A 25,590-nucleotide genomic window follows, 5' to 3' on the forward strand; every position below is an offset into this window, starting at 1 on the left:
AATACAATTAAATTGTAGCCACACAGAGGAATTCTCTCCAGGTTTCATATAAAAAACAAAACCAAAAAAAGCAAAACCTTAGTTTTCGACTGAGGACCTGACTCCAGCTGCCAGGAGCTGCACACAGATCCACTGCTCTGTTCACACCTGAGAGAGAAAAAACCTTAATAAATTCATTTTTGACAAATCAGACATTTATTAAAAGACAGCAGAAGAATACAGCCAGGGACAGAAGCACGGATGTATAGAGAGGCCAAGGAGCCCCTACTCCTGAACCAGAACCAGAACCAGACCGTTAAAAGGCTCAGTTATACCCTTTTCATACATGACCCAGGTCTTGTCAAAACTCTTGCTGGAGACCATCAACTGTGGTTGTTTGACCACTAAAAGAAGATGAAGAAGAAGAGATTTAACTGTTCGGGTGTTTCAGTGTGGACAAAGTTTTTTTTTTTTTTTTTTTACAAAAACAGCCACATGTTGTTTTCACATATAAACAGCATTTTGAAATTCTTCTATAGGACCTTTAGTTCTAGCACTCTGTACTGACCATGGGAGGGGGCTGTATGGTAGGTGGGGGACCTGTTAGGTCTCTGGAGCCCATCGTCTAATAATCCACCCATGGACAGAAGGTATGAACAGAGCCGTGTGTCAGGTGCCCTGTGGGTCTCACCTGTGAACAGGTTGAACTCATGGTCGAGCTGCAGCAGCTTGAAGGCGCTCCTCGCTCTCCAGCCCTCCTCTTTGGCCAGACGGTAGTAAATGTCCCGCTTGTCTTTGGAGGAGCGACCCATCCTGACCTCTGACCGAAAACACACACACACACACAGAACCAGTAACACACCAGCCACATTTATACTAGTTTCTTATCTTTCTTTACTGCCATGACATGATAACATGTTGTGATTTCAGTTTATGATTGTTTTAATAATTGACTAAATTAATGTAAAAAATACAACAAAATGAGTTTCTCTGTAAATGCAAATACTAATTCAAACATGACCAAATACTTTTAAAGCATCAACTGGGTCCGCTATCGCTATCAGTTATGGTATGGCGTCCCAACCAAATTACACTGTGATAAACGACTGTGTGAACCAAAAATAGTGGTGTTTGGTTTATTCTATGTTAGCCGAATTGAATAGCGCCTCTTAGTCATTCCAAAAATGTATTTAGTTATAATTTAATGAACACTGTTACAGTACTGAAGACCGGTTAACCCAGTCTAATTCACTTTTTAAAGGGAATTGGTGTCGAGTGCACAAGAAACGGCGTATTTCATGGCTGTACATATTGTCTAATATCAGTGTATGTCTCTAGGTTAGATATACACATATATACTAAACAATACATGTAATACAATAACATCAAATATTATTTAAACAGACTTTATGAACCATTTACAAACTATTGTACTTATTGTTCACGTGCTGTTCCGGTGTTGACGATGGAAGGACCCCTGTCGCTGTAGCTGTCCCCGAAGCGCCGGTTCAAAATGACGTTGCCAAACCCACCATCTCTGCTGAAAGATGAAATGTTTATCTTGTTAAATGATATATATACTTTAATGACCACGAACCTTCATACATTTATCAATGTATCCAACTATGTGTTTCAGACGGCAATTTCTGGCTGCCAGATAAACTACACTTTAGAAAGAGTCAAGAAATAACACGGATGGAAGATAGTTGCTGCTTTGAAAAAAACACAAGGATGAATGTAGTTATGCTTTTAACTTAAGTTTGAATTATTACTATTATTTACATTTTTTTCCTTTAGTACTTTCCAGTGTTTCTGTCTTCTCGTTAGCGGCCACACGGTGTCGCTGCAGATACATGAAACTGCTTTCTATTCTAACGACACGTATAAAACCCTGAGGGGAATATACACAGAACATATCACTGATCTCAATTAATGGGTCCAAGTAAAAGGACATTTTTATGTATGAAAGCAGAAACAAACAAACAAAACAAAAAGTCATATTAAACGTAAATACTTACAGACAGAAAACATAATAAATTCATACTGGAAAAGGGATTGTATTTTAATCCACAAAAATACAAAGAAAAGGTTCTGCTGTCTCCCAATTCCCAATTAACGCTGATAATGGCATGTTGTTGTTTTAAATGAGGTATTATGGACTTTTAAAAGGTTTCGTGATCATTGAGGTATTTATTTGCCAATTTTGTGCGCTGTTTACAGGATTATTAAATGGTTGTAAATATGAAAATACCCAATATATGTATCCCAAGTTTATAACATGAAACCAGACAGATTACCTTCAGTTCAACACTTAACACTACTTAATTATTTTTCCAAATTAAAGTTACTCAGTAATTTCGACTATATGCCTCTTAATAAACCATTGAAATAAGAGTTTTGACAAGTAATTTTAATGGCAATTTTGTCTCCCTAGAGTTTTGATTATATTAATATTATTAAGTAAATTGTTACAAAATTAAGTGGCTGTTCAATGTGGTTAAAAATAATGTATTAATGAATCCCTGTCTTGATTGAAACAGGCTTGGCATACCTCAAGGAGAAAATGACATCAATCTGACTTATTTTTAAATTAATGAGGTTCGTACAGAAATTCTGAAAGGAGCCAACACATCACACAGAAAATCAGTTTATATACAAAAAGGTTTAATTTGAAAAAATTCCATCAAAAAATACTTTTTTCCTGTCAGAATTGTATATAAAACCAAAAACTGTAACAAATGGAACGAGAACAAGAAATTAGTTAAAACTCTTCAACCTAACGTGACCAAACTCAAACCTAAACCAGAGTTGACTTTTTTTTTTAATAGCAAAAATAAAAAAAACATTTTAGAAAAGTTAGACAGAAGACAACTTCAATAAATTACCATAGGATGAGGAATGTCTCTTTACAAAATAAATAAAACTCAGAAATGTACAAAACATGTATACATACACACACACACACACACATATAAAAAACAAATACATATATTCAAAATACAAAACTGAATATTTGCATTGACTGTGCATTTTACACTCGCAGACTGAGGGAGAAGAAAATCATGTTTTCAGAACACAATTTAGACAAGTGAGATTTACAGACTGACTTATTATATCAGACATCTCCTGATATAAATGACAATTTTGTTCATTTCTAGCCTGTGTTTTAGTCGCGAAAAATCCTCGCCCGTTTGTGTTCAGACAAAAAAGTAAAAAACAGAAGGAAGTGAGATGTTTGCTGAGTATAAACGTTTGCTTCATGTAACAGTCAAGTATCGAAACAGTCATGTTTTGGCTGACTCCTAATTGTTGATTGTATCCTGTTTTGTCTTCATACTATGTAATTATCACTTGTTGTTACTGCATCATTGGTTTTGGCCTCGGTGCCCTACATTTTGGCCGCAATGACCCAATAAATTTGTATTTATCAAAAGGCCAAAGTGGCCTTGCCCTAAAAATGACTTAATTGCAGGCCTGTGAATGTATTCTTTGATTTTCAAAGAGTAGCCTTATGTTGTTGTTATTTAGCCTTTCTGAGGCTATTGCATGGTTGGCGTATCTAAAGATATAATGTATAATGCCCACATACTTGGTTGTGAGAAGAAGTCCCAGTCATACCATACATAATCATCAAGGAAACTGCAATGGCTTCAACCATTTACCAGACAAACTCCGGCTCTACGATGAGTCGTCACGTCAGCGAATAATAAGAAAACGAAATGACAGATCTCGCGCTGCTGTCAGGCGTATCGTAGCAACACTGTCACTCATGCTTCTCATTGGTCAACATAACATGACAGACAGAGCAGGAGGGTTTCCTTCAATCTCGTCCAAAAATCGCCCCCGTTTTGAAAAGTCTAACCTGTATTTCTCTCCCATAGACTTGCACTAAAATTGATTCTAAAAAAAAATAAAACAACGGAACAAAGAGCGCCCCGCATCAGTTCAATATAGAATACATCTTTTAGTTTCTAATCACGGGACGATTCCGTATTTTACGGGACGGTTGGCAACCCTAGTTTCAAGTATCCCCACCCTTCGCTGACATCACAGGGTGGGTGGGGTGCGGTTCCTCAGGAGGACAGGAAAACGTTCTTCAGAATATCTCTGGGTTGGTACAGATGGTTTGGGACTGTCGGTCTAACAAAACAAGACATGTGAAGACGTCACGTTGGACTCCGGGAACTGGGATGGACATTTTTCACTATTTTCTCACACCTTATTGTACGGACTGCATTCACCAAAGAGAAAATTGGAGGCCTTATCTCGTAGTTATGACTTACTAGGTCATAGTCACGAGAAAACACGTGTTTCACTACATTCTGTGACCCACCAGATTCTGTGAATTTCAGCCATATTGCCACTGTTAATGTTTTTTTGTTTTAATAGCCGTCACCAAACAAAAAGTATTTAGACACATTGATAGCTGTGATTTCGGTGTACTGAAATCTGTGACCCGTCAGATTCTGAGACACTAGAACATCAACTTCATGAAAATGTTTTGACCAAATATTCAGGTCAGGTGAGGTGTTGGTCTACAGACTGAGCTATAAATTTAAGTTTGTGCCATCACAAATATAAAAATTTTCGTATTTAATATCTGAATATGTAGGGTCACAATTTTTGTTTAACAACTGTCAAAATACTATGGGGGAACCATTTTTGTCAAGAGGCCTACCTATCAAAATAAAAGTATGTGATATACGTATATAAAAAGCCATCTTTGATGCATTATGATGACTTTGTATCCATGAAGCATCCCGGCAGGTCAGCGTCATGTCCGCCTGAACAATCCCAAGGACTTACTAATATCACCAACCACGTTACTCAGTGACATTAATATCTCCCAGGGTCTCAAACCAACGAGGAAATAAAATCCCGTGGCGCCATGATGCTTCTGCCAATGACTGATAACCACCTCAACCTTTTCTCATAATAACACGATGCTTTTCTCGTAGTTACGAGATCTGTCGGCTGAAGTCAAACTTTTGAGATATAGCCAAATAGGGTTCAATTACTTTTTTCTTTGGTGAATGCATTGTGCTTCAGTATTGCAGACTAAACAATTAATGGACAAAATAATTGACAAAGTGAGAAATAACAGTTAGTTGCAGCCCTACATATGATTATATGTTGTATCGTGTGGCCCCTCATTGCAGTAATGAAAGTGTTGAGTAAATCACCACTTTAACTGATAGTAAAAATCAGACAGACATACGTTGTAAAACAATGTTTTTTGGACTTGGCTGGGTTCCTCTGTGATTTAACCATAAGGGTTCTTTGGGTTCGAACTTTATTATCTAAACCAGGGAGGCTCAGTGATTCGAAGTGAAAGAATATTACATTTCAAAAGGAGATCACATAGAATAGCCTAAATGTGTGCGATTTGGTTATAGAGATAGTTCAGAGATGCAGTATTTTTGTGGAATTTTACAGTTTTTCCAACTTTCCTAATAAAAGTCTTAGGACAGACCTTTTTTTTAATTTTTTTTTTTTTATGTATTTGGTGTAGTCTACTTAATGTCACAAAGCAATATTAGGCTATCTTGGCTCAACTGTTGAGTGTCTAAGGGATCAAATAACATAATCACGATCCCACAGGCATCCAAGAATTGAGCGAAGCTAAGCAAGTAAACTAAGGGGGGTGAGGAGGGGTTCTTTTTCCAAGCTCTGAGGGGAGGCCCACAGTCTCAGACTTTGAAAACCCCTGATCTAAACTAAAGGAACCTCTGAAGAACCCTCTACACCTCCTACTGATCAGCAGTTGGTTACCGTGGAGACGCTCCTCCCATGGCAGCTTTCAAACTCAAGGCACTCACACCAAATGGAAAACAACGCAGGTGCTGAGGCTCGATAAGAGCTGCTCCATCGTCAGTGAACAGGAGGGGGCGCTGTGGAGCAGCGCAGAGTCAACCTCAACTGTGGCCGCGACTCGCTCCAACACTTCTAAGCGAAAACGCCACAATCACAAGGTAACTAAAGTCAAACACCACCGGAGGACATCTGTCAGTCAAATTCATGCCACGCCCTCCGGCAGCCTCTCTTTGACCAATCAGAGGCTCTGCTGGCTGGAGGAGGAACACGAGGAGGAGGAGTCAGCTGTGAAGGCGTGGAGCGTGACGCCACCGTTGTCTGTCTGCTGTCCGTCGCTGCTCGTCACCCAGGGGTGGAGGAGGATCTGCTCCAGGGTTGGCCGGTCGGACGGCTGCTGGCTCAGACACCAGCCAATCAGCTGCTGGCACTCTGCGACAGAAAAATGAGGAGGTGAGGAAGAACCTCGACAGGAAATGACACAAAGAACGAACTGAAGGAAACGTCCTGTTTAATACTGTCACGTCTCATCCACAACAAAGTTTTTTTGCCCTGAGCTGAGTCTTTCAGGCAGAGCCTCTTCCCTGGCAGTGTACCATCCACAAGACAAAGTAACGGTCAGTGTTACATTCCAGTTCTTCTGCACCAAACTGGGAAAACTGTTTATGGTGCTGGCTTTGTGCACGGGGGCATTGTTATGTTGAAACAGGAGTGGGAAAAACACAAACTGTTACTACAAAGTTGGACGCACAATATTGTCTAAAATATCATTTTATGCTGCAGCACTAAGATTTCCTTTCATTGAAACTAAGGGGGGCTAGAGCAAAACAGACCCAGTGTATCTGCAGCAAATTTCAACTCTCTCTAAAGCTGATTTTCATAGAAATTAACTAAAATCAGTGCGTGGAAATCAATCAATCTAAAATCTGATCCTGTGATCTAAGCAGCACCGACCCCGACCGTGACAGTCGGACTGACCTGAGGAGATTTTGCGTCTGAAGTAGACCCGTCCTCTCAGGATCTCCTCGTCCTGTTCGAAGGGGATGTCCCCACACACCATGTCATACAGCAGCACGCCGAGTGACCAGACGGTGGCCGAGCGACCGTGGTACCGGCGGAACCGGATCCACTCCGGAGGACTATACACCCGCGTACCTGGAGGGAGGGAGCATGAGGTATTTTATATATTCAATCCTATACAACAGTGATCTGATTGAGGCTCACTGATTTTTAACAGCAATTCCAGGGTTACTGTAGTCGTCAAGACAACAGAATCACAAAAGGTGCAGTATGTCACCGGCAGCAGGAAGCGGTGACAGGTCATCATCATGCTGCACGTTAGCGACGGCTGCTGGTCAGCTGATGTTTCTGGTAAACACTTCCTAAGCAGAACAAAGACATCTGTCTTCACCCAACGTAACAGAACTGGTGCATGATGGGAAGGCAGTCACTTGCACCCTTACTGATATAATCCCCAATCCTTAACATGAGTATAATCTTAACCCTAAAACCTAGTCAAAACCCTCAAAAAGCTCTTTAAAAGTGGTGAGGAGTGAACAAAATATTCACACTTTCCAAAATTGTGCTTACTTTCCTAAAGATGTCATCCCTTTACATCTTTCTAAAACTTGTTCTGTACTGTTTAAACACACCCCCATTTTTTTAAAAGTGTTCCCACCTTTCCAAAAACTGTCCCCACCTACTTTGTTAAACATCCTCATGTTCCCAAAATAAAAATCCTCTCTCCAACAAATGTCCACACAGTGTAAAACTTTAAGTGGCCCTCACAAACGTAGAAGTACAAGAGCACACACACAAGGGAATGAGGACAAGCAGATGGGACTGTTTATGTTGTCGTCATCGTTATGCTCACAGTCTTGTTCACAAAATCCCTGTCTGAAGTGTTCGGCCATGTCCACACCAATGTGGAAAAACCTGAAATAGACATTTATGATTCATATTATGTCCTAACTTTTCTGATAGTTTTCTACATGGTTGCTTTCCAACCTTAAAAGTCAAACCAACAGAGAAAAAGACTAGACTGTCGATGCAGCTCTTATGTCACCGTTAGATGATCAGACTCACCATCGAACTCTGTGTAGGCGGTGTCTTTGAGGAGGGCCCCTGAGCCGAAGTCGATGAGTTTGATCTGTCCGGTCCTCAGGTCCACCAGCAGGTTCTCGTCCTTGATGTCTCGGTGGACGACGCCGCAGGTGTAGCAGTGACGCACGGCCTCCAGCACCTGTAGGAAGAAGCCGCGCGCCGCCGCCTCGTCCAGCGCGCCGCGCTCCGTGATGTAATCAAACAGATCCTGCCCCGGCTCGGGACACTCCATCACCATCAGCCAGCCGTCCACCCGCTCCCACCAGTCCAGCAGCCGTACCACGCCGCCAAATGCCCCGCCCACCTTCTTCAACAGCACGATCTCCAGAGGAACCACCGTGCCGCACTGAGTATCAAAGACAAAAGTTAAAAATATATCATCAACTTACAGTCCATACAATTATAGCAGGAAGAGATTTTAGAGCTGCAACAATTAGCTGATTAGTCGATAAGTCAAAACAACAAAAACTTTTGGTAATTTTTAGGCAGAAAAATTTGCTGATTCCCGCCTCTCAAGTGGGAGGATTTGATGCTTTTCTTTGTCATGCATGTTAGTAAGCTGAACATTTTTTGGTTTTGGACTGTTGATCAGACAAAACTCTACATCTGAAGATGTCACCTTGGGCATTTTTCACAACATTTTATAGACAGAATGAATAATCAAGAAAACAATAATAGGCAGATGAATCTACAATGAAAATAATTGTGCAGCTCTAAAATAATTCATTATTGTGGGAATGACAGACGAATACAATACCATAAAAGTAAGTCTTGCATATTAACATTATGCAATATACTGTCATTAATTTCCAACTGTTCCAAATCAAGTGGTCTTTAAAGTTAGTAAAGGGATCTATTCCTTTTGGTCCTCTGCCACTCAACATTTTGATGTACATTGTTTGTGTTTCAGCTTTCACTTAATAAACAGAAGCTTGTTTTAATTGCTGACCAAACTAAATGTATTTTTAAGGTCAGTGAAGAGAATCCTGCCTCACTGACTCTGCTCTCTGATTACGTCTAAATACAGCAGTTATTAAGTCAGGTCAGAGGACATGTAGCTGCACCACATATTCAAACTGAGCTTTTAAATATTCCTTAAGGATGGAATAAAAAAAATAAATTAAAAAAAAGTTAAAATCTCTCATTTCTATTTTAAGATTTTAAAACATACTCAGGTGCTCTGAAAACAGTGTGTTTGAATTGTTTTGTCTGTCCATATTGTTTTACACGTACACAGGTCTCTGTTGAAAAAGATTCTTGATCTTAATGAGACTGCCATTTTAAACTAAATGAACTAACTAACTAACTAACGTAGCAGCTGAAGTGGTGATGAACAATCTTAACAGGAAGTTAATGCAGGTAAATCTCACCAGAGAGCCCCACTCAGTCACTCTGTCCCTGCACACATACTTCACCGCCACCTGCATGTAAACATAAACAAACATATACCTTATATAACATACAATATAAAGGGTAGAACAGATTCTGTCTCTGTATAAAAAACACAGAATAAACAGCAGTCATAACAATAACAGGAAGCTTTTTGTTTGCTACCTCTGTCTTAATGTTAAAAAAAAAAAAACATTTTCACACCAGTTTTGAGTGATGAATACTAAATGTGTAACCACTTCCTGCTCCCAAAGAGCATAAAGCAAAATAGCAAGATTATTTTTCAATACAAGAGAGTAAAGCTTCTTAGACCACATTTCTTTGTGAAAACAAAGACCACATGGCAGGTAGGACTGCCCTGTGCCAAGCTGCACAGCTGACAACAGAAAAACAGGAAGTAAAGGGAAGAGACACTGCCTTCCAAATAAAAGCACAACGTCAACACATGGAGTTCTTGTTGGATAGAGCAGCTGTGATAATGTGAAAATGCTTTAATTTAGTCAGTCCAAATCTAAACTGGCAGTTTTAAATATTGTAATAGAAATCAAAGACTTAATTGATTGAAAAATCTGCGGTTTACTTCATATACAAAAATATTTTTAAAATCCATGTTAAATATCACAAGTAGGACCAATGATTAAATGGCGGGAGTTACATTTGTGGACCGAGAACAGGTGGTACATTATGTGAAATACATAAAAATACAGATTAAAAATCAATTTTTTCAAGGGGCGACAATCCATTGAATGGTCCTGCAACTAATATTCAGCATCGCCAAAACTAGCTGGGTGACTTTCTTACTCATATGCACATCAGCTGAGAGGGAAGCTCCCAGAACAACACAAACTGATTCCTCCTACATGTCTTTTGGGAAAACAGAAATACTGTCAATGTTAGGCGCAGAGCTTGAATCTCAAGCCTGTTGCTTTTCCAGGAAGGAAAAAACAGCTTTAACATAAACATTACTGATAAATAATAATAATAATAATAATAAGGTGAGAGTGTCAGCTGCTATTTCCTATGTCAAGATTGAACTTTAAATCACTAATAATATTTTTTGAAGCGTTTAGAGTGGCTTTTATTTTAAAGGCAGAAACCGGAAACGCAGCTGCTGTTGTGTGTAGCTTTATAGATGCGAGCCGCGGCCATGTGCCGGGAACAAAACAAAGCGGCTCCCCGCTCTTACCGGCAGCCCGTCGGCTAGGCGGACAGCCGAGTAGACTGTGCCGAATCCCCCGCTGCCGAGCACCGAGCCCAGCCGGTACAGCTTCTCAAACGGCTGCTTCTCCGCTTTGGCTGAAAAACACAGAACAAATAAATCAATAATATACTCCATCGTGTTTGGACGGTTGAGACGCTGTAGTGTTGCGCCAAAATCTGTAACCCCCTCCCAAAAAAAAAACGTCTCTCTGCCGATCATGTGTTGTCCTCGACTCGTTGTTCTGCAGCGTCAGCTTTACACCTAGCTCTTGTTATTAAAAGGGTTTTTAAAAAATACTGCCTTAATTCGCTTATAAAATACATCTGAATACAGGCGACCACGCAACCAAGTGACCTCGGATGACTCCTGTTGTTCTTGTGTCAACCGTTTAAAAATGGTGGACCGTCGATAGCATCATTATTCTCTCCAACGTCAACTCTTTAAACGATGTTACGTGACTAAAGTATCAAGAAACAGATGCCGTTTCAACCGAGGAGAGACCGTTTTTATTACAAGACAACTACATATATTTTAGCTCAACACCTGGGCTTTGAAAATAGCCCCAGACTGTTTTATTTAAAAAGGTCATACAGTCGCACTAATCGATTACTGGATGGAGAATGTATGGATTTAGAGGATGATTTTAATTTATACAGTAAAGATACCAAACTTTAGCCAGTCCTGGCCTCTCCAATGTGAAGATATGATGTTTTTGATGCCATCGGCTGAGTTAATTTGAACACATTTGGGTTTTCTTATTATTTTTTTAAGTAGCAAACATATGCTTGTTAATTGAATAATAAAGGCAAGAAAATGGCCGTTAGTTTCTGTCGCTTTCGCCGGTACACCTGTTATGACCGGTTGGGGTTAGGTAAGGAGAAAGTAATCAGGTCACACAATCTAACGGGTCACAGAATACGATGTAACACCGGCATGTTGTTGTTGTTGTTGTTGTTAACACCGGTACCTTGCTGCAGCTGGAGCTTCGCCGGCAGATCCATGCTGGACGGGATGTGAGAGAAGGAGCCCAGTTTGGAGAGCAGCATGCTGCTCGTGTCTTCTCCCAAAAAAAATGAAAACACACCCGGAAAATATTCGCGTAATAAATCCCAGATAGTAGCGGAGCCCTCGGTCTTTCTCACGGGCGAAATAAGACGGAAACACGATGACAATCCTTCGGTAGTCCGGCCATTTATACACAAGAAAAATCAGATAATCCCAGAATCCAGAGAAGCGCGCCACTCTGCCTCTCGCTCCGCCGCTGCCAATATTTACAAAGATCACACAGATCCTTCCGCCTGGCCACAGCTGAACATTAAATAACACCGCAGAACCTGCCACTTCGTTCCTAAACTATCACACCTGGATAAACGGCGGTGTGCCAAGTCGTATCGGCTCACGGTGAACTTAAGTCGGTGACGTGTAAAAGGAGCCCTAAACCAATGAGAAAACACGCGGACTAGTTTTACGTAGTAGAACAGGCGCAGGGATCGAAAGCACTCCGGCAGTGCTGCGGCTCATCAGAGAGAAGAGAGGCTTCCCAAAATAATCATTTCAGAAAAATCTTACATTAAAACACAACTTTATTAATACAAAACATAATAATGATAATAATATAACGTTTTAAGAAATATTATACTTGTAAATATTGTAACAATCTGTATGCTCAGTTTTAATATTATTAACTGAAACTGAACCAACACTCAAGACTCAATACCAACAACTGCTTGGTTGCGGGGCCACTGGTAGATAACAAGGAAGAAGTGATTTCACCGTTTAGGTGTTTCAGAGTGGATTATAAAATGATATTAATTTCAGCATCTCATTGTTGTCTTTCAAAAACACCCAAAGAACTGCAGCGTGAGACAGTTCAATTGGTGAGATTTTACAGTTTCTGTTATCATGTGTTCTCCGTGTCTTTTTTTGTTGTTGCTTTTGACTCAAAAATAATGTATGCAACAAATATTGTTCATATGTTGACACATGCATATACACTTTCTTGCGTTTTCATAAAACCTGAATATGTTTTTTCTTTTTACGTTTTTTTTTTTTTTGTGTAATTCCTACTGTTTGAATTTTGATAACTTTCCAATCCCACAGACATACGTTGTGTTTTTAAATGCAGTACAAACTTAGTTCATATCACAAAATGCTCATGCTTTTGCACTCTGACCAACTGTACATGAGCTCATTACGATAGCCTATTTAAACATGCAATAAATGAATAGTTTGAGCCACTTGGGGGAAGCAGAAACAAGTTGTGAACACAACATATCATCACATTTTAAGTTGATATGGTGAACTTGGCTAAGCAAACAGTTGCTTAGCAGTTACGGAGCAACATACTCATTCATTTGGAGTCGTGTTTGTGCCCACCTGATGAATGCAAGTCCAATATTCTCTCTCTTTTAGCTCTGTTTTTGGTCTCCACCAACTCCTGAGGGAAATATCTGGCTCTTTAGCTGCTAAATGTTCACCCGCTAGTTGGTAACTGTGTCTGTCTGCTGTTTGCAGTGGTGGAGGAAGTAGTCAGATCCTTTACTTAAGTAAAAGCACTAATACCACACTGTAAAAAATACTCTGTTACAAGTAAAAATCCTGCATTGAAGTATATCAGGAAAATGTACTTTTATTGAGTTAAAAGTAAAAGTAGCAGTAAAATGTCCCCTGACTGTTCACTGCACAGTTCGGTTTTCTTTGCTTTGTAGTGGGACTGTCAACCTGTTATGCTTTTGGAAGAGGAAAAGGAGGAGGTGGGTTTGGTGCACAATAGGTTAACAAACAATAAAGTGGTTAAAAAAATATTCAAAACACCCAGAGGCCTTCATCACATCACCAAAACCCCGGCACTGCTCATCCTCACCTCCATCAGTAGTAGAGGGGGTCAAATAAGCAGCATCATGATCACAGATCCACATTAGAAGGGATTATGTAAATTACACGAGGTGAGACACTAATTCTCCTAAAAAAATCATTAAAATGTCTGACAGTTTTCCACTTGGTGCGTGCAGTGGTCACTTTCTGCACATGATGAAAAAACATTTGAAATCCACAAACACAGAAATAATAAGTAAAAGTACTGATACAACACTAAAACTACTCTGTTACTCCTGCATTAAAAATGTTACTTAAGTAAAAGTGTAATCAGGAAAATGTACTAAGTATTAAAAATAAAAGGACTCAAACCAGAAAAATCTCCCTGCGAATGTTATACTGTAATCATTAGATTATTATTATTCATGCATTATAAAAGCAGGATTTTACTATTATAGTTGGTTGAGGTGGAGCTAATGGTTAACTATTTTGTATAGAACTGCAACTAATGATTATTTTCATTATGGATTAATCTGCTTGTTATTTTCTCCATTAATGGATTGTAAAAATTCAGAAAATAGTCAGAAATTGCATCACAATGACCCAGAGCCCAAAGTGACACAGTCACAACGCTTGTTCAAACCTGTCAAAACCTCAAAATTATGAAAAATAATTAAAAGGAAAAGCAGCAAATCATCACATTTGTGAAGCTGAAAGCATGAAATGTTTTAGCATGAAAAATTACTTAAACGATTATCAAAATAGTTGCCAATTCATTTTCTGTCAATTGATTAATCGACTGCGCTGTACTTTTCATGTTTTGTGTGGAAAAATCTTAATGTGTAAAGTAACTACTAACTAAAGCTGTCAAATTAATGTAGTGAAATAAAAAGTACAATATTTCCCTTGGAAATGTAGTGGAGTACAAGTAGAATGTGGCATGAGAAGAAAAGCAGAATCAGAATCAGAAATACTTTATTGATCCCCGAAGGGAAACTCTTTGTTACAGCAGCTCGCCTTTACGCCAGTGCACACAGGAGAAAGTACTAGCAAAAAATATAATACAATACACTATAAAAACAGGTCAGAAAATAAATTAAGTACCAGGTGGGTATAAGTATAAGATAAAATAAGATAAAAATAGTAAAGAAAAGTCAAGTAAAAATAGTCAAGTAAAGTACAAGTACCTTAAATTTGCACTTAAGTTGTCTACAGTACTTGAGTAACTGTACTCTGGCTGTGGCGCTGGGCAGGTGGTGTACAGTGGGTTTATCAGAGCTTGTTTGCTGCTGCTGGAAACACTGAGACTGAACCGCACAGTAAACGCACTGTAAGAAACAAAGATTATTGAATGAAAAAACTTCTTTACCTCCCTTTTTGTCCACATAATATATTGTATATCTGCTTGGTGTAAATAACACCCTGCAGTATTACACTGCATTTGTCTGTGTAATCTTAAAATTTCATCCCCTGACACTGTTTCCTCTTGTAGTCTTCTTCTGGTGTCGTGCTGCAACCGAGTGGAGCGGAGCAGCACCCACAATCCCCTCTGTCTGCTCACACACTGCTGGAGCTGCTGGGATTGTTTTGACTGAGGAGGCAGGCAGCGGCCCGGTCACGTGACCACAGAAGAATTTTAGTGCTACACCATAAAGGAATAATAGTTTGACATTTTAGGAAATAAGCTTATTTGCTTTCTGGAGGAGAGTTAGATTAGAAGATCAATAGCACTATCACATCTGTCTGTTAAATATAATCATGGACTTCAAAGGAAAAGTTCGACATTTTGGAAAATCAAACTTTTTATCTTAACACCTAACTCTCGAGAGCTAGATGTAAATACAGAGAATCAGATGAGAACGTCGATACCACTCTCATGTGCGCTACTATGGAGCTCGAGCTGGCAGCTGGTTAGCTTAGCTTTGCACAAAGACTGGACACAGGGGTCTGGCTCAGTCCAAAGGTAACAAAATCTGCCTACCAGCAACTCCAAAGCTCATTCATTAACACGTTATTTCTCTTTTTTTTAATCTGTATTTAAAAAAGTGTAAAAATTACAAATTTTGACTGACTATTTCTTGGCTGGGAGCAGCAACTTCCTGGAAAGTCCACTGGTCGGCCCCGCAACTGGTCCTAATCAAGACATAATCCAGCACACAAACCCCTGTAAAATGGCATATTGTCATTTTTAAACTTTAGGTAGGTGGGTTTTGTTAGCATTTGACAGAGCCAGGCTAGCTGTTCCCCCCAGTTCCCAGTCTTTATATTAGGCTAAGCTAACCGGCTGCTGGATGTAGCTTCATATTTATCGTACAGACATGAGAGTGCATCTAGCTTGTCAGATCTTGTTTAACTCTCCACCAGAAAGTGAATTAGCGTAATCACTGGTTTTTATTAATAAAACTAACTTTATGATACTTATTGACATCATTATTATGTATACACCACCTTGTTTAGATTTTGGTGTGATTCAGCTTCATTCATTTAGACATGAGAACTGTCAACCATCTTATGACATATACTGTTGGTACAATCAGTGACCATAATGAATTGATCAAATACCGGGTCCGTAGCCAGGATTTTAGTAATATTAAGGCCATATTCTCTAAATGTAAAAGTATTGGGATATTCAAACAAGTTTTGTTTCTCAACATGACCATCTAAATGTCCTTTCAAAGCTACTACCAGGAATACAATTCTGGTGGGGAGATGTTATCTTTAAATATATGGAGTCTAAAAGTAGTGCCAGTAAAATACCGTGTGTTAATTTTTTATTGTTAGGTGGCTAAATGCCCAAATATAAAATATGGAGGACAAGACCTCAGTGTCCTTCTGCCTTAACTAATGCAGTATGGCCAAATTGTACCAGTGAAAACTGTTCACAGTAAAGTCTGTGGATTTTTTAAAGTGATAGGATATTGTTTCTAAAAAACGATTTTTTTAGATTTTGATGTTTTGAGCTGCACAGACAAAAGTCTTTTCTCCTCCATTGTACTTGGTAAAAGCAAATGGCTCAGCAATGCAAATCTTAAAACTCTCTGCGAATCAAACCAAAACTATCGTCATGGCTAGATACCACTATAGGTAAGTGTTTTGGTTGAACTGATACTTTAAGTTTGCAGCAGCAGATATCACTGTCCTTGTGTTCACTTGTTGCCCTCCTGTCCACAACATGAATGTGACTCAGGTCATTTGCTCTATTCTATTTTTAACTGTGTCTATTTTGAAAGCTGTGAAAGAGCTGAGCCTCCCCGAAGAGTGAAGCTGCTTCGTAGCGAGTCACTTCTCTCCAGCTCTTCTTCCAGACTTTTGGAAACGCTTGAACCTCTCACGTGTCATTTTCATGGAGGATATTTTCTTGAGTGTCACTGTCAGAGAATAGTAATGTCAGAGGAAAGCAGCAGCTGTGACAGTGCAGGCGAAAGATATCTGCCATGTTGTGCCTCTGCTAAGTTAACTATTGTGGTCGGAGACACTCACTTCTCTGAGGAGAAGATGTTGCTTGTTCAGAGCTTTGACTATTTCCAAGCTCTGTATCGCTCTGGGATGAAAGAGTGTCGGCAGGAAGAAATCCACCTCAAGTCTCTGCATGCTCAAGGCTTCCTTATCGCCTTGGCAGTTTTACGAGGTGAGATGCCCGTCCTGGATGGCGATGACATTGTTGAGGCCATTGAATGCGCTGCTTTCTTGCAGGTGGCGGCGCTCACTAAGCATCTCATTGACCTCATTGACTCTGACAACTGTTTGCTGATGTATCACACCGCTGCAACCTTCGGCCTCATGGACCTTTACCACGCTGCTGCGCTGTTTATCCGAAATATGTACGCCGACCTGGAGGCGGAGGTCAGGAAAACCTTACCGTCAGAGCTGATCTCCTATGTGGAGTCTTTGACCCCGAGTGTTTTTGTGGCTGTGGGGGCCCATGTGACCTGCGGTGTGAATGAAACTGTACATGCTGCTTCCAGGACGGTCTGCTACCTGGATGAAACTGGCAATAATTGGAAAGTATTAACAGATCTTCCACTACAGGCCAGCACCTCCATGGCCGGAGTGACTGTTTTAGACAATAAACTCTACATTGTCGGAGGAGTTCATGGAGTTCATAAACAAGTTGTGGACTCTTGTTTCTGCTACAGCGTTGAAAACAACAGCTGGAGCAGGATCTCCTGTCCAGCACAGCTGCGATACAATCTCAGTCTTGTGGGTGTAGATGGTCGTCTTTACGCCATAGGAGGAGAATATGAGCGAACAGTGATGTCATCTGTGGAAACGTATGACATAAAGACCGGAAGGTGGGCATTCGCTGCTCACTTACCTCGACCGGTGGCGGGCACGGCGTGCACCAAAGCCATGAGCAGGATATTTGTGTGTTTATGGAGGCCGATGGAGACCACAGAGATTTACGAATATGTCTCAAGAAAAGACGAGTGGCGGCTTGTTACCACGCTGATCAGGCACCAGAGCTATGGCCACTGCATGGTCGGCCACAGGGACAACCTGTACGTCATGAGAAACGGGCCGTCGGACGACTTCCTGAGATGTCTGATGGACTGTTATAATCTGAGCTCAGGCCAGTGGTCGTCTCTGCCTGGACACTTCGCCAACAGCAGAGGTTCACTGTTCACAGCTGTGGTGAGAAGCGACTCTGTGTTCACGCTCAACAGGAGCATGACTCTGGAGTACGCCGTGGAAGGTAAAACCTGGAAGCCCCGACGGCAGATGAAGGGTTTCCCCAGAAGTGGATCTGTGTGGACGTTTCTGCTCCGGCTGCCAGACGCTCTAATGCTGCAGTAATGGCTTAATTTGTTCTGGGATTTATCGGATTGTCAGCATCTTTTTCTGAGGTCTGGGAACACAGTGGCATCTCCAAAAAGAAGTCAGAAGAGGTTTTGCGTCAAAGTCTGTTTCCGCTGCGAAAAGTTTTTCCTGTAGACCTGCCCTTTCTGGTTGGGGTTAGGGTAAGGTTGGGTTTAAGTGAGGGTAAAGGGAAACAGAAATCGATGGGGAAACAGACTCGGATACAACAGAGGCCCCATTTACTCTTGTCATTTCAAGTGTCTCATATCCGATAAAATCCAGATGCGATTTGATACATTTTGGTTTACACTCACATATATGCGTCTCCGTTGGCCAGATCACAAATCTAATCCGCATGCAATGCAATCCGTTTTGGTATTCCTGGACTACATGCAAATCAGGCTCTGCCCAGAGGGTGGTGGTAATTTCAGTGCAACTTAAGCTGCCATTATCACAGAGAATAGATCCTGTGATCGGTTACTGATGCAGTTACAGTTGGGAGGAGTAAAGATTATGTATGTGTCTCGGTGGATTTCAATCCATCCCTAATGCTTCTTCAATGCAATTACCCTTTGGTTTTTATATCAGATTGCTATTTGATCTGGCCAAGATACATAAAGTGTAAATGGGCTCAGAGGCAAGAAACACGAGCAGTCAGATGCTCACTGTAAACCTCCATGTTAGACAAAGTTATTTGGAAAAGAAAAGAAAGGTGAAAATGAAGCCAAGCAGTAAAATTATTACCCAAACATGGGATGTTGTGTAAGCAAGATTTGATGTCAGAAACACTAATTCCTTTGAGGGACTTTTAAGTTCTATTTACTGGCATTTTTAATAATATTTGTTAATGTAAATGTCTGTGTGTGTGATGACTGCTTTGTGTGACTGACTCGCCCTGTTGTGAGGTTATATACTGTATATGTTTGTTCTCAGGTCTTTCTTTCAGATTTTTGATCTCAATGAGATGAAATAAATGAAAGTTTAAGTGAGATAATAATTTGTTCACATGAAGATGTGAACATTATCTTGTTTGTCTGTGGCATTTGGAGATATTAATGTTTTCTGATGCTGTTAAAGGTTATTATTTTACATCAGAAATGTTTGAAAACAAAGCAGAGAAATGGTGATATTTTCCATTATGGTCAGTTGAAAAGCCAAACAATAATTTTCCATCTAAAACACAAATGCGACTAATCAAATGTTTGAATAAAATTATTATTTCTACAAATCTGTCACTTTAGGGGACTTTTAAGAGAAAAAAACAGAATTTATGGGACTATTTGTTTGACTAAATGCCCTCCATCATCATCAGGATATGTTTATAGGAGTCAGTGTGTCTCTGCTGCTCCAGTGTTTGTCCTCACACAGAGCTTCTGTTTCCTGCAGCAGCCTCTGTTTCCTCTTGGCACCGAGTGATGATGACGATGGAGGTTAACAGCAGTCAGAGCCAGGCACCACGGGCAGCTGGGCGAGATGCCAGCACCAGGCAGCGATGCTAAATCTGACCCAGAATAATGAAAGAGGCCGGGGTCAGGCTGGCAGGACTTGTTGAATATTTCTACACAATGGTATTGCTCCCAAAAAAAATCCAGTTTTAGTAATCTGCAACTTGGCCACAACATCAGTGTAGCGAGTGATTTAGGACGTTGTGTTCACACATTCTGGTGCAAAATAGATTTAAAATATATTCTAGCAGAGATTCTTGATGTCAAGCCTCAAAACAGGAAGTGTGAGGGTAATGTTTGGCTCTTCTTCCTTTACTGTTTCAGGACAAATACTTTCCAAGCTGACAGATAACAGCTCTTAAAAAAAACATCAAAATGACTTGTGTGGAAAACACTCAGATGGGCTGATAACAGGCGAGCGTATATTTGTTTTGACTGCAGGCTGCGGTCAGCGAGGTGACACGTGCTTTATGAGCTCTGTGTTTACATGCAGTGTGTTTTTATCCAACCAGCACTGCAGAGGAACTAGGTCAGTCTAAATTCAGCACACACACAGACTGGTGGTCTGAAGTGGTGATGTCATTGTTGCCGACCCCGGGGCGGCCCCTGATCTTCACCCTGAGGCATTCAGTCGAGCTTGACCTCTCACTGTGCTCCTGTCACTATGAAACAAGAACCCATTAAAATATCATTAATCATTCCTTCATTTACCCCTGAAAATACCAGAGATCCCTTAATTTGCCCATTAATTTGAAGACACAAATCAACCCTTTAAACATCTTAATTTAAAAAGTCCCTCATTAACAAATCAAGTCTAATAGAAAATATAAGGACGCTCCCCTTAATTGGAATCCAATTCATTGGAAATTGACAAATCAAATTCTAAACTATTTAAGGTATTTTAGATGTTATAGATATACAAGAGGTTCTCAAAAGCCCAAAACCAAACATGACTTTCCCCTTAATGTACACATTAAATGGAGGTCTGTTGAACTCTGGTCTCTCTTCTTTCGTCTCTGTCACCTAAAATCTGCAGCAACACCAGCTCAACCCATGAATTAATGGATAAATAAATAGTATTGTAATATATAAAGTTTTTGTTATGTGATTTAAGGGGTTTTAAGTGATTAAAAGAACCTTAAAATTGACCAAATAGCACGAAAGCCATCCCTGAATTTTCACCTTAATTGAAAAATTAACTCAATTAATTTATTAAGAGAAATGTCCCTTTAATAAATTCAGTTACCCCCACTGAAGGAAAATAAGTGTGTTCTGTGGTAAAGTGTGTGTGTTTAATGGGGGTTAAGTGTGTTGACAGCTCTGTACAGACTGTACAGAATTAAAAGTAAAGAGGCTCAGGAGATAACACCCATCCCCCACCAACGTCTCCTCTTTACAACCTCTAACACAACGCCGAGTGTTGTCTCCTAATCACCAGCGTACAGAGCTCAGACTTTCAGACTTTCAGTCCGTAAATGGTCATCTCTCTCAGTGGGGATAAAGAGCCTATTTATAGACTGTGGAGTAAGGCAACATGAAGTTGGTCTTCTTTAAACAAATGTGGCATTAAGGAGTATGGTATGTGTGTGTGTGTGTGTGTTGGGAATGACTATCGCTTACAGCAGTAAAAAGTCTTTAACTGGTTGTTAAATTGTTCACAGCAGAAACACAGTCTGAGTCTACACATGATAAAAATTAAAGTTTACAGTTTATTAAGAAAATGTGTTTGCTGAAAAAGTATGTTTGTTTGTTTTGCTGCTGGTGTTTTTCTGTGAAGGAGAGCTGGCAAAAGTGATTTGCTTTCTTGCAGAGAATTAGGGGAGAAGATCGATATCACTCTCATGTTTGTCCGTTCAATATGAAGCTGCAGCCAGCAGCTGGTTAGCTTAGCTTAGCATAAAGACTGGAAACAGAGGGAAACAGCTAGCCTGGCTCTGTCTAAAGGTAACAAATCCACCTACCAGCACCTCTAAAGATCACTAATTAACATGTTCTATCTCGTTTGTTTAATCTGTACCAAAACCAAGGTGTAAAAATGACGCGTGGTTTTACAAGGGGTTAATACAGTATGTAATATGTATATTAATATATATATTTATCGGCCAGGTGAGACTTCCTGGATTGTGTGAGAATCAAAAATTTGAATGAAGGTTGCTTGCCTATTATATTAATACCATGTTGAAACTTTTGTACACATATGCACACACACACACACACACACACACAGGGCATGAGGTTTAACAATTCAAAGTGTTGTCCTGCAGACTGCTGACTGCAGGGAAAAGTTGATTAGCTGTTGCAAACAGACTTACATTCATACAAAGAAACAGGGACATCAGAAAGAACATCATGTACTGAGGACAGTATGTATTGTAATGACCATGAGAGGAAAAGTATCAGTTTTGGGGAACGAAGCAGAGACTTTAGCAACTTACAAACAGAGGGAGTGTAGGATTCCTCCACTAGGGCGCTGTCTCCACACGAAGGGTGGAATCGTGTGCCAAGAGGCTGGACCAGCCTGTGCACCACCGAAGGGAGAGCTAAGTCTAAACCACAGCTGCTCCCCACCTCTGTAGAAACCTATCAGATAGTTGTACATTTTCATTTAAAACTCTGTGTAATGTTAAGAATAGCATTCTTTTTTAGGATGATGGCTACAGATTAACAGCTTGCTGACTGTGGTTTTCTGAATAGAAAAGATCCTTGTACAAGATGCTTTTGATCCTCCAATGCTTTAATAAATGCCAAATTAAGGAATAGCTTCTCTCCAGACTTTTCTTTTGCAAATAAATGAACGCGCTGACAATTGAGGCCTCCAGCTGAGACTCCAGCAAGGTATCCAGTTCTTCTTACTTTAATACATACTTTAATTTAATTGTGCAGCCCTGTGTTGTAGAATGACAAATAAATGTACCTTGAACATTTCCAGTCTGTGTGCTAAACTAAGCTAACCGGCTGCTGGCTGTTGCTACATATTTATTGTACCGCCATGAGAGTGGACTCAATCTATCATCTAACTGGCAAGGAGCGAATAAAACAAGTTTCTGATCTGATGCCTCGTCGACAGGACAGCATTATTTGTCTGCTTTCTAAAACTGTTACAAATGACTATTGAAAAATACATTTGCTTTATGGTGTGACAACGCTATGGTTAAGGTTTAGTTAGGTTTAGGCACAAAAACGACTTTGGCAATAATCAGTTTTTGTTTAAAGAAAAAGTTAGCAATACTTTTACTATTAACATTGGCATGACATTTCCACTGACCGGCATGTTTTTGCAAAATTATTACAAATTCATCAAACTTTTAAGGGGGATTAATTAACATAATTTCTGTTGAGTCAACCCTCTAAAATGAAACTAAATAAAAATATACAAACTTCTACTACTGATAACTACCTATGAAAACTCCACCACAAACAGGACACATGCTAAGAGGGATTTTTCTGGCCGGGGACCTTCTTTGGACTTCGTTCCTCCTCTCTCTTCTGCTGACTCATTTGGATTCATTTTGGCCATCTCTATGGATCAAACCTCTTTTTCTTTATATTGTCCCAATGATTTCTGTTACTTTATTGTTTTGGCAAGTGTTTTTTGTGTGTTCTCCTGTGAAGCCCTTTGTAACCCATTGTAAAGTGCTATAAAAATAAAGGTTCTTATATGTTCTTATAAAGGCGTTAATGTTTAGGTGTCCACATTCTTTTGGCAGTGTAGCGTAAATGTTGAGCCTCATGTATGATCTCCCTACAAGCTGATTTTCATAGAAATTAAGTGAAACCAATGGAATAAAGGAAATTGATCTATAAACTGATTTGTACAGGAGTATACAGGACTTGGGATAAAACATGCAAAAATTCTAATAAAATAATGTCCTAAAAATCCCATAAATCTGGTCTTTTTAAAGTTTAGTTTTACCATTCCACACTTTATTCAAAAGTGGGATAAGCAATTCTTGACAAATCCACGAGACAGTTTCCCAGAGCCAGCACAGCAGCTCCAGACAGCGATACTCACAACTCTCCTGCTGCTATAGCTAACATCACAACAACAGCATATCTAAAAATTAGAAAGTAAGCTGAAGTCTGTGGGCAAGTCTTTTAACGTTACCTGACACACAAATCATGGCTGGAATAGTGTTGTGTGGCCCGGTCCGAGCCACTTTGTTTATTTCCCATTTACAGAGCCAGGGCTGCGTACAAACACTGGATTTTTCTTTCAGCACACACACTGAACGGACAGCTAGCGGACCGTGAGGAGATACTGAATTTGACAAAAAGACGTGTATTGGATTAGAATCACATAACCCACCTTTACATTTAAAAAACCACACAGGCAGCCTCAATCGTGATGGTAACAGGAGCCCCCTCCTTTGTGCCTCTTTGTCGTGAATGAGACACCCCCCCCAACACCCCTAACCTCCACCAACACCCACTTCACCCTCCTTCTACCCCGTCAGAATAAGCAGACAAAGATGTGTGACCACCATGAATATTAAATGTATGAATAGATTTTAAAGCAGCTGAGCATTTCAGTCTGCTTCCCTTACCTTGTGTCTGTTGTCATTGATTTAATGTGTGTGTGTGTGTGTGTGTGTGTGTGTGTGTGTGTGTGTGTGTGTGTGTGTATGGACAGCCGGCAAGGCGGCGAGGAGGCGTGGCTCAAGACATTTCTCACCAGGCCGGAGACAGCTGATCTTTGACCTCTTAACTAGTCTCAATATGTTTTCTTCACATTGAGTTGTTATTAGCATGATTAGCATCGTAGCATCCGGGAGGCTGCTGGTAGCTGAGGGTCATTCATCATCAGAGCGCGTTGCATTTAAAGATAAATCAGGATGATTTACAGAGACACACATTTATCTGTGTTATCATGGAACGTATGGTTAGAAGGAATGAAGAGTAAAAACACAGTTTGAGTTTCTTCTTTGTTTAAGCTGGTCAGCAAGCAGCTAACTAGTGTAAGTATCAAAACTGTAAATTCTCCCATTGCTGACTCTGTAGCTGCTAATTTTCTGAGGAAATGCTGCTGCAGAACTCAGTTTGAGACAGTGGTTTTCTTTTTGATGGCGCTAGGCTAGCAGTTTCCCCCTGCTTCCAGTCTTTGTGCTAAGCTAGGCACGTATTCTCTAAGGCTTCTCCTTGATCTGCTGTGCCTTGGATTGTGCTGCATTTGTACTTTGGACAAATGTACAAATGAATAAATGTAAACACGCCCTGGACCAATCTTTCTAACGCCTTTTCACACAAAAAGGGATTTCTACGTTATTTTTCTGTGCTAAAAATCTAAGTGACCAATCAAAAATGTATGAGAGAAAATGACTGACGACCAGGTGAATCTGGATGGTTGGTGTGAATGCTATCAATCTCTACTGAGACATCTCTCTCAGCTGTCCGAGTTCTACGATTAATCTAAAATACAAAATCCCAACCTGTTTTATAGTAGAGGAGACAATATTCTCTATTTAATACTCCGGTGCAATATACTCTGTTTTCATTTTATTTTATTGATATTTATTCATACTTCTATTACTGCTGTGCAATATCCACCGTCTCATAGTAATCTTAATAAGATACACTTAACTTGACAGTTCATTACTTATTACTTATATTATTACATTGTATTATTATACCGTACATACTTATCATCAACCGGTAAATCCACTTTGTACTTTACACTTATTTTAATTTTATACTTATATCTACTTGGTACTAAATTTATCTTGCCTGTATTATAGTGTATTATATTGTGATTTGCTTAGTACTTCTATTCCTGTGTGCACTGACGTGAAAGTGAGCAGCTGTAACAAAAGAGTTTCCCCTCAGGGATCAATAAAGTATTTCTGATTCTGATTAGAGTTACAGTGTGAAATGGCTTTAAAGATGAATGCGAGGATTTCCTAAAATGTCTGAGTGTTCCTTTAAGAAACTGAAAAGCAGAGGTGCCACATGAATGAAAAGACTCAGAAGAACCAGAGGAACAGGTTACATGTTTTGGCCTCTCAAAAAGTCAGAGGGCCCCCAAGGGACAGATGGATGTTTCAGTGCTGACTGACA

The 25,590-nt window shown here is 40.0% G+C and overlaps 3 protein-coding genes across 8 annotated transcripts in view; 1 reads left to right on the forward strand and 2 right to left on the reverse strand.

Annotated features, from left to right (window-relative positions):
• The window catches only part of ftsj1 (FtsJ RNA 2'-O-methyltransferase 1), a 10,734-nt gene extending 9,166 nt beyond the window's left edge, over positions 1-1,568 (reverse strand). For 2 of the 5 annotated variants that reach the window (XM_044194101.1, XM_044194100.1), the window contains exons 1-3: positions 1,414-1,567; positions 671-799; positions 78-147 (exon numbers count right to left, since the gene is read on the reverse strand). In XM_044194101.1, the coding sequence (XP_044050036.1) occupies positions 78-147; positions 671-791 (191 nt within the window). In that variant the 5' untranslated portion in view covers positions 792-799; positions 1,414-1,567. Of the gene's footprint in view, positions 1-77; positions 148-314; positions 384-547; positions 800-1,394 lie in introns of all 5 variants that reach the window. The other 3 variants (XM_044194097.1, XM_044194099.1, XM_044194098.1) reach the window with 3 other exon arrangements.
• A 1,054-nt stretch (positions 1,569-2,622) lies between these two features.
• LOC122875083 (serine/threonine-protein kinase pim-3-like) lies at positions 2,623-11,875 on the reverse strand. 2 transcript variants are annotated; one of them, XM_044193843.1, is made up of 6 exons: positions 11,451-11,866; positions 10,469-10,578; positions 9,264-9,314; positions 7,876-8,239; positions 6,769-6,945; positions 2,623-6,222 (listed from the first exon to the last, which is right to left on the reverse strand). In XM_044193843.1, the coding sequence occupies exons 1-6, from the start codon at positions 11,527-11,529 to the stop codon at positions 6,032-6,034; spliced, it is 972 nt and encodes a 323-aa protein (XP_044049778.1). In that variant the 5' UTR covers positions 11,530-11,866; the 3' UTR covers positions 2,623-6,031. The 2 variants fall into 2 exon arrangements, with proteins under 2 accessions (XP_044049778.1, XP_044049779.1); XM_044193844.1 differs by lacking the exons at positions 2,623-6,222; positions 6,769-6,945 and adding exons at positions 6,952-7,168; positions 7,664-7,725 and having other exon boundaries at positions 11,451-11,875.
• A 4,670-nt stretch (positions 11,876-16,545) lies between these two features.
• kbtbd13b (kelch repeat and BTB domain containing 13b) lies at positions 16,546-19,034 on the forward strand. Its single transcript, XM_044194336.1, has one exon. It carries the CDS (start codon positions 16,682-16,684, stop codon positions 18,089-18,091), a length of 1,410 nt encoding a protein of 469 aa, XP_044050271.1. The 5' UTR covers positions 16,546-16,681; the 3' UTR covers positions 18,092-19,034.
• Positions 19,035-25,590: the final 6,556 nt, after the last annotated feature.

Source organism: Siniperca chuatsi, linkage group LG4 (assembly GCF_020085105.1).
Source record: "Siniperca chuatsi isolate FFG_IHB_CAS linkage group LG4, ASM2008510v1, whole genome shotgun sequence".
Lineage (NCBI taxonomy): Eukaryota > Metazoa > Chordata > Actinopteri > Centrarchiformes > Sinipercidae > Siniperca > Siniperca chuatsi.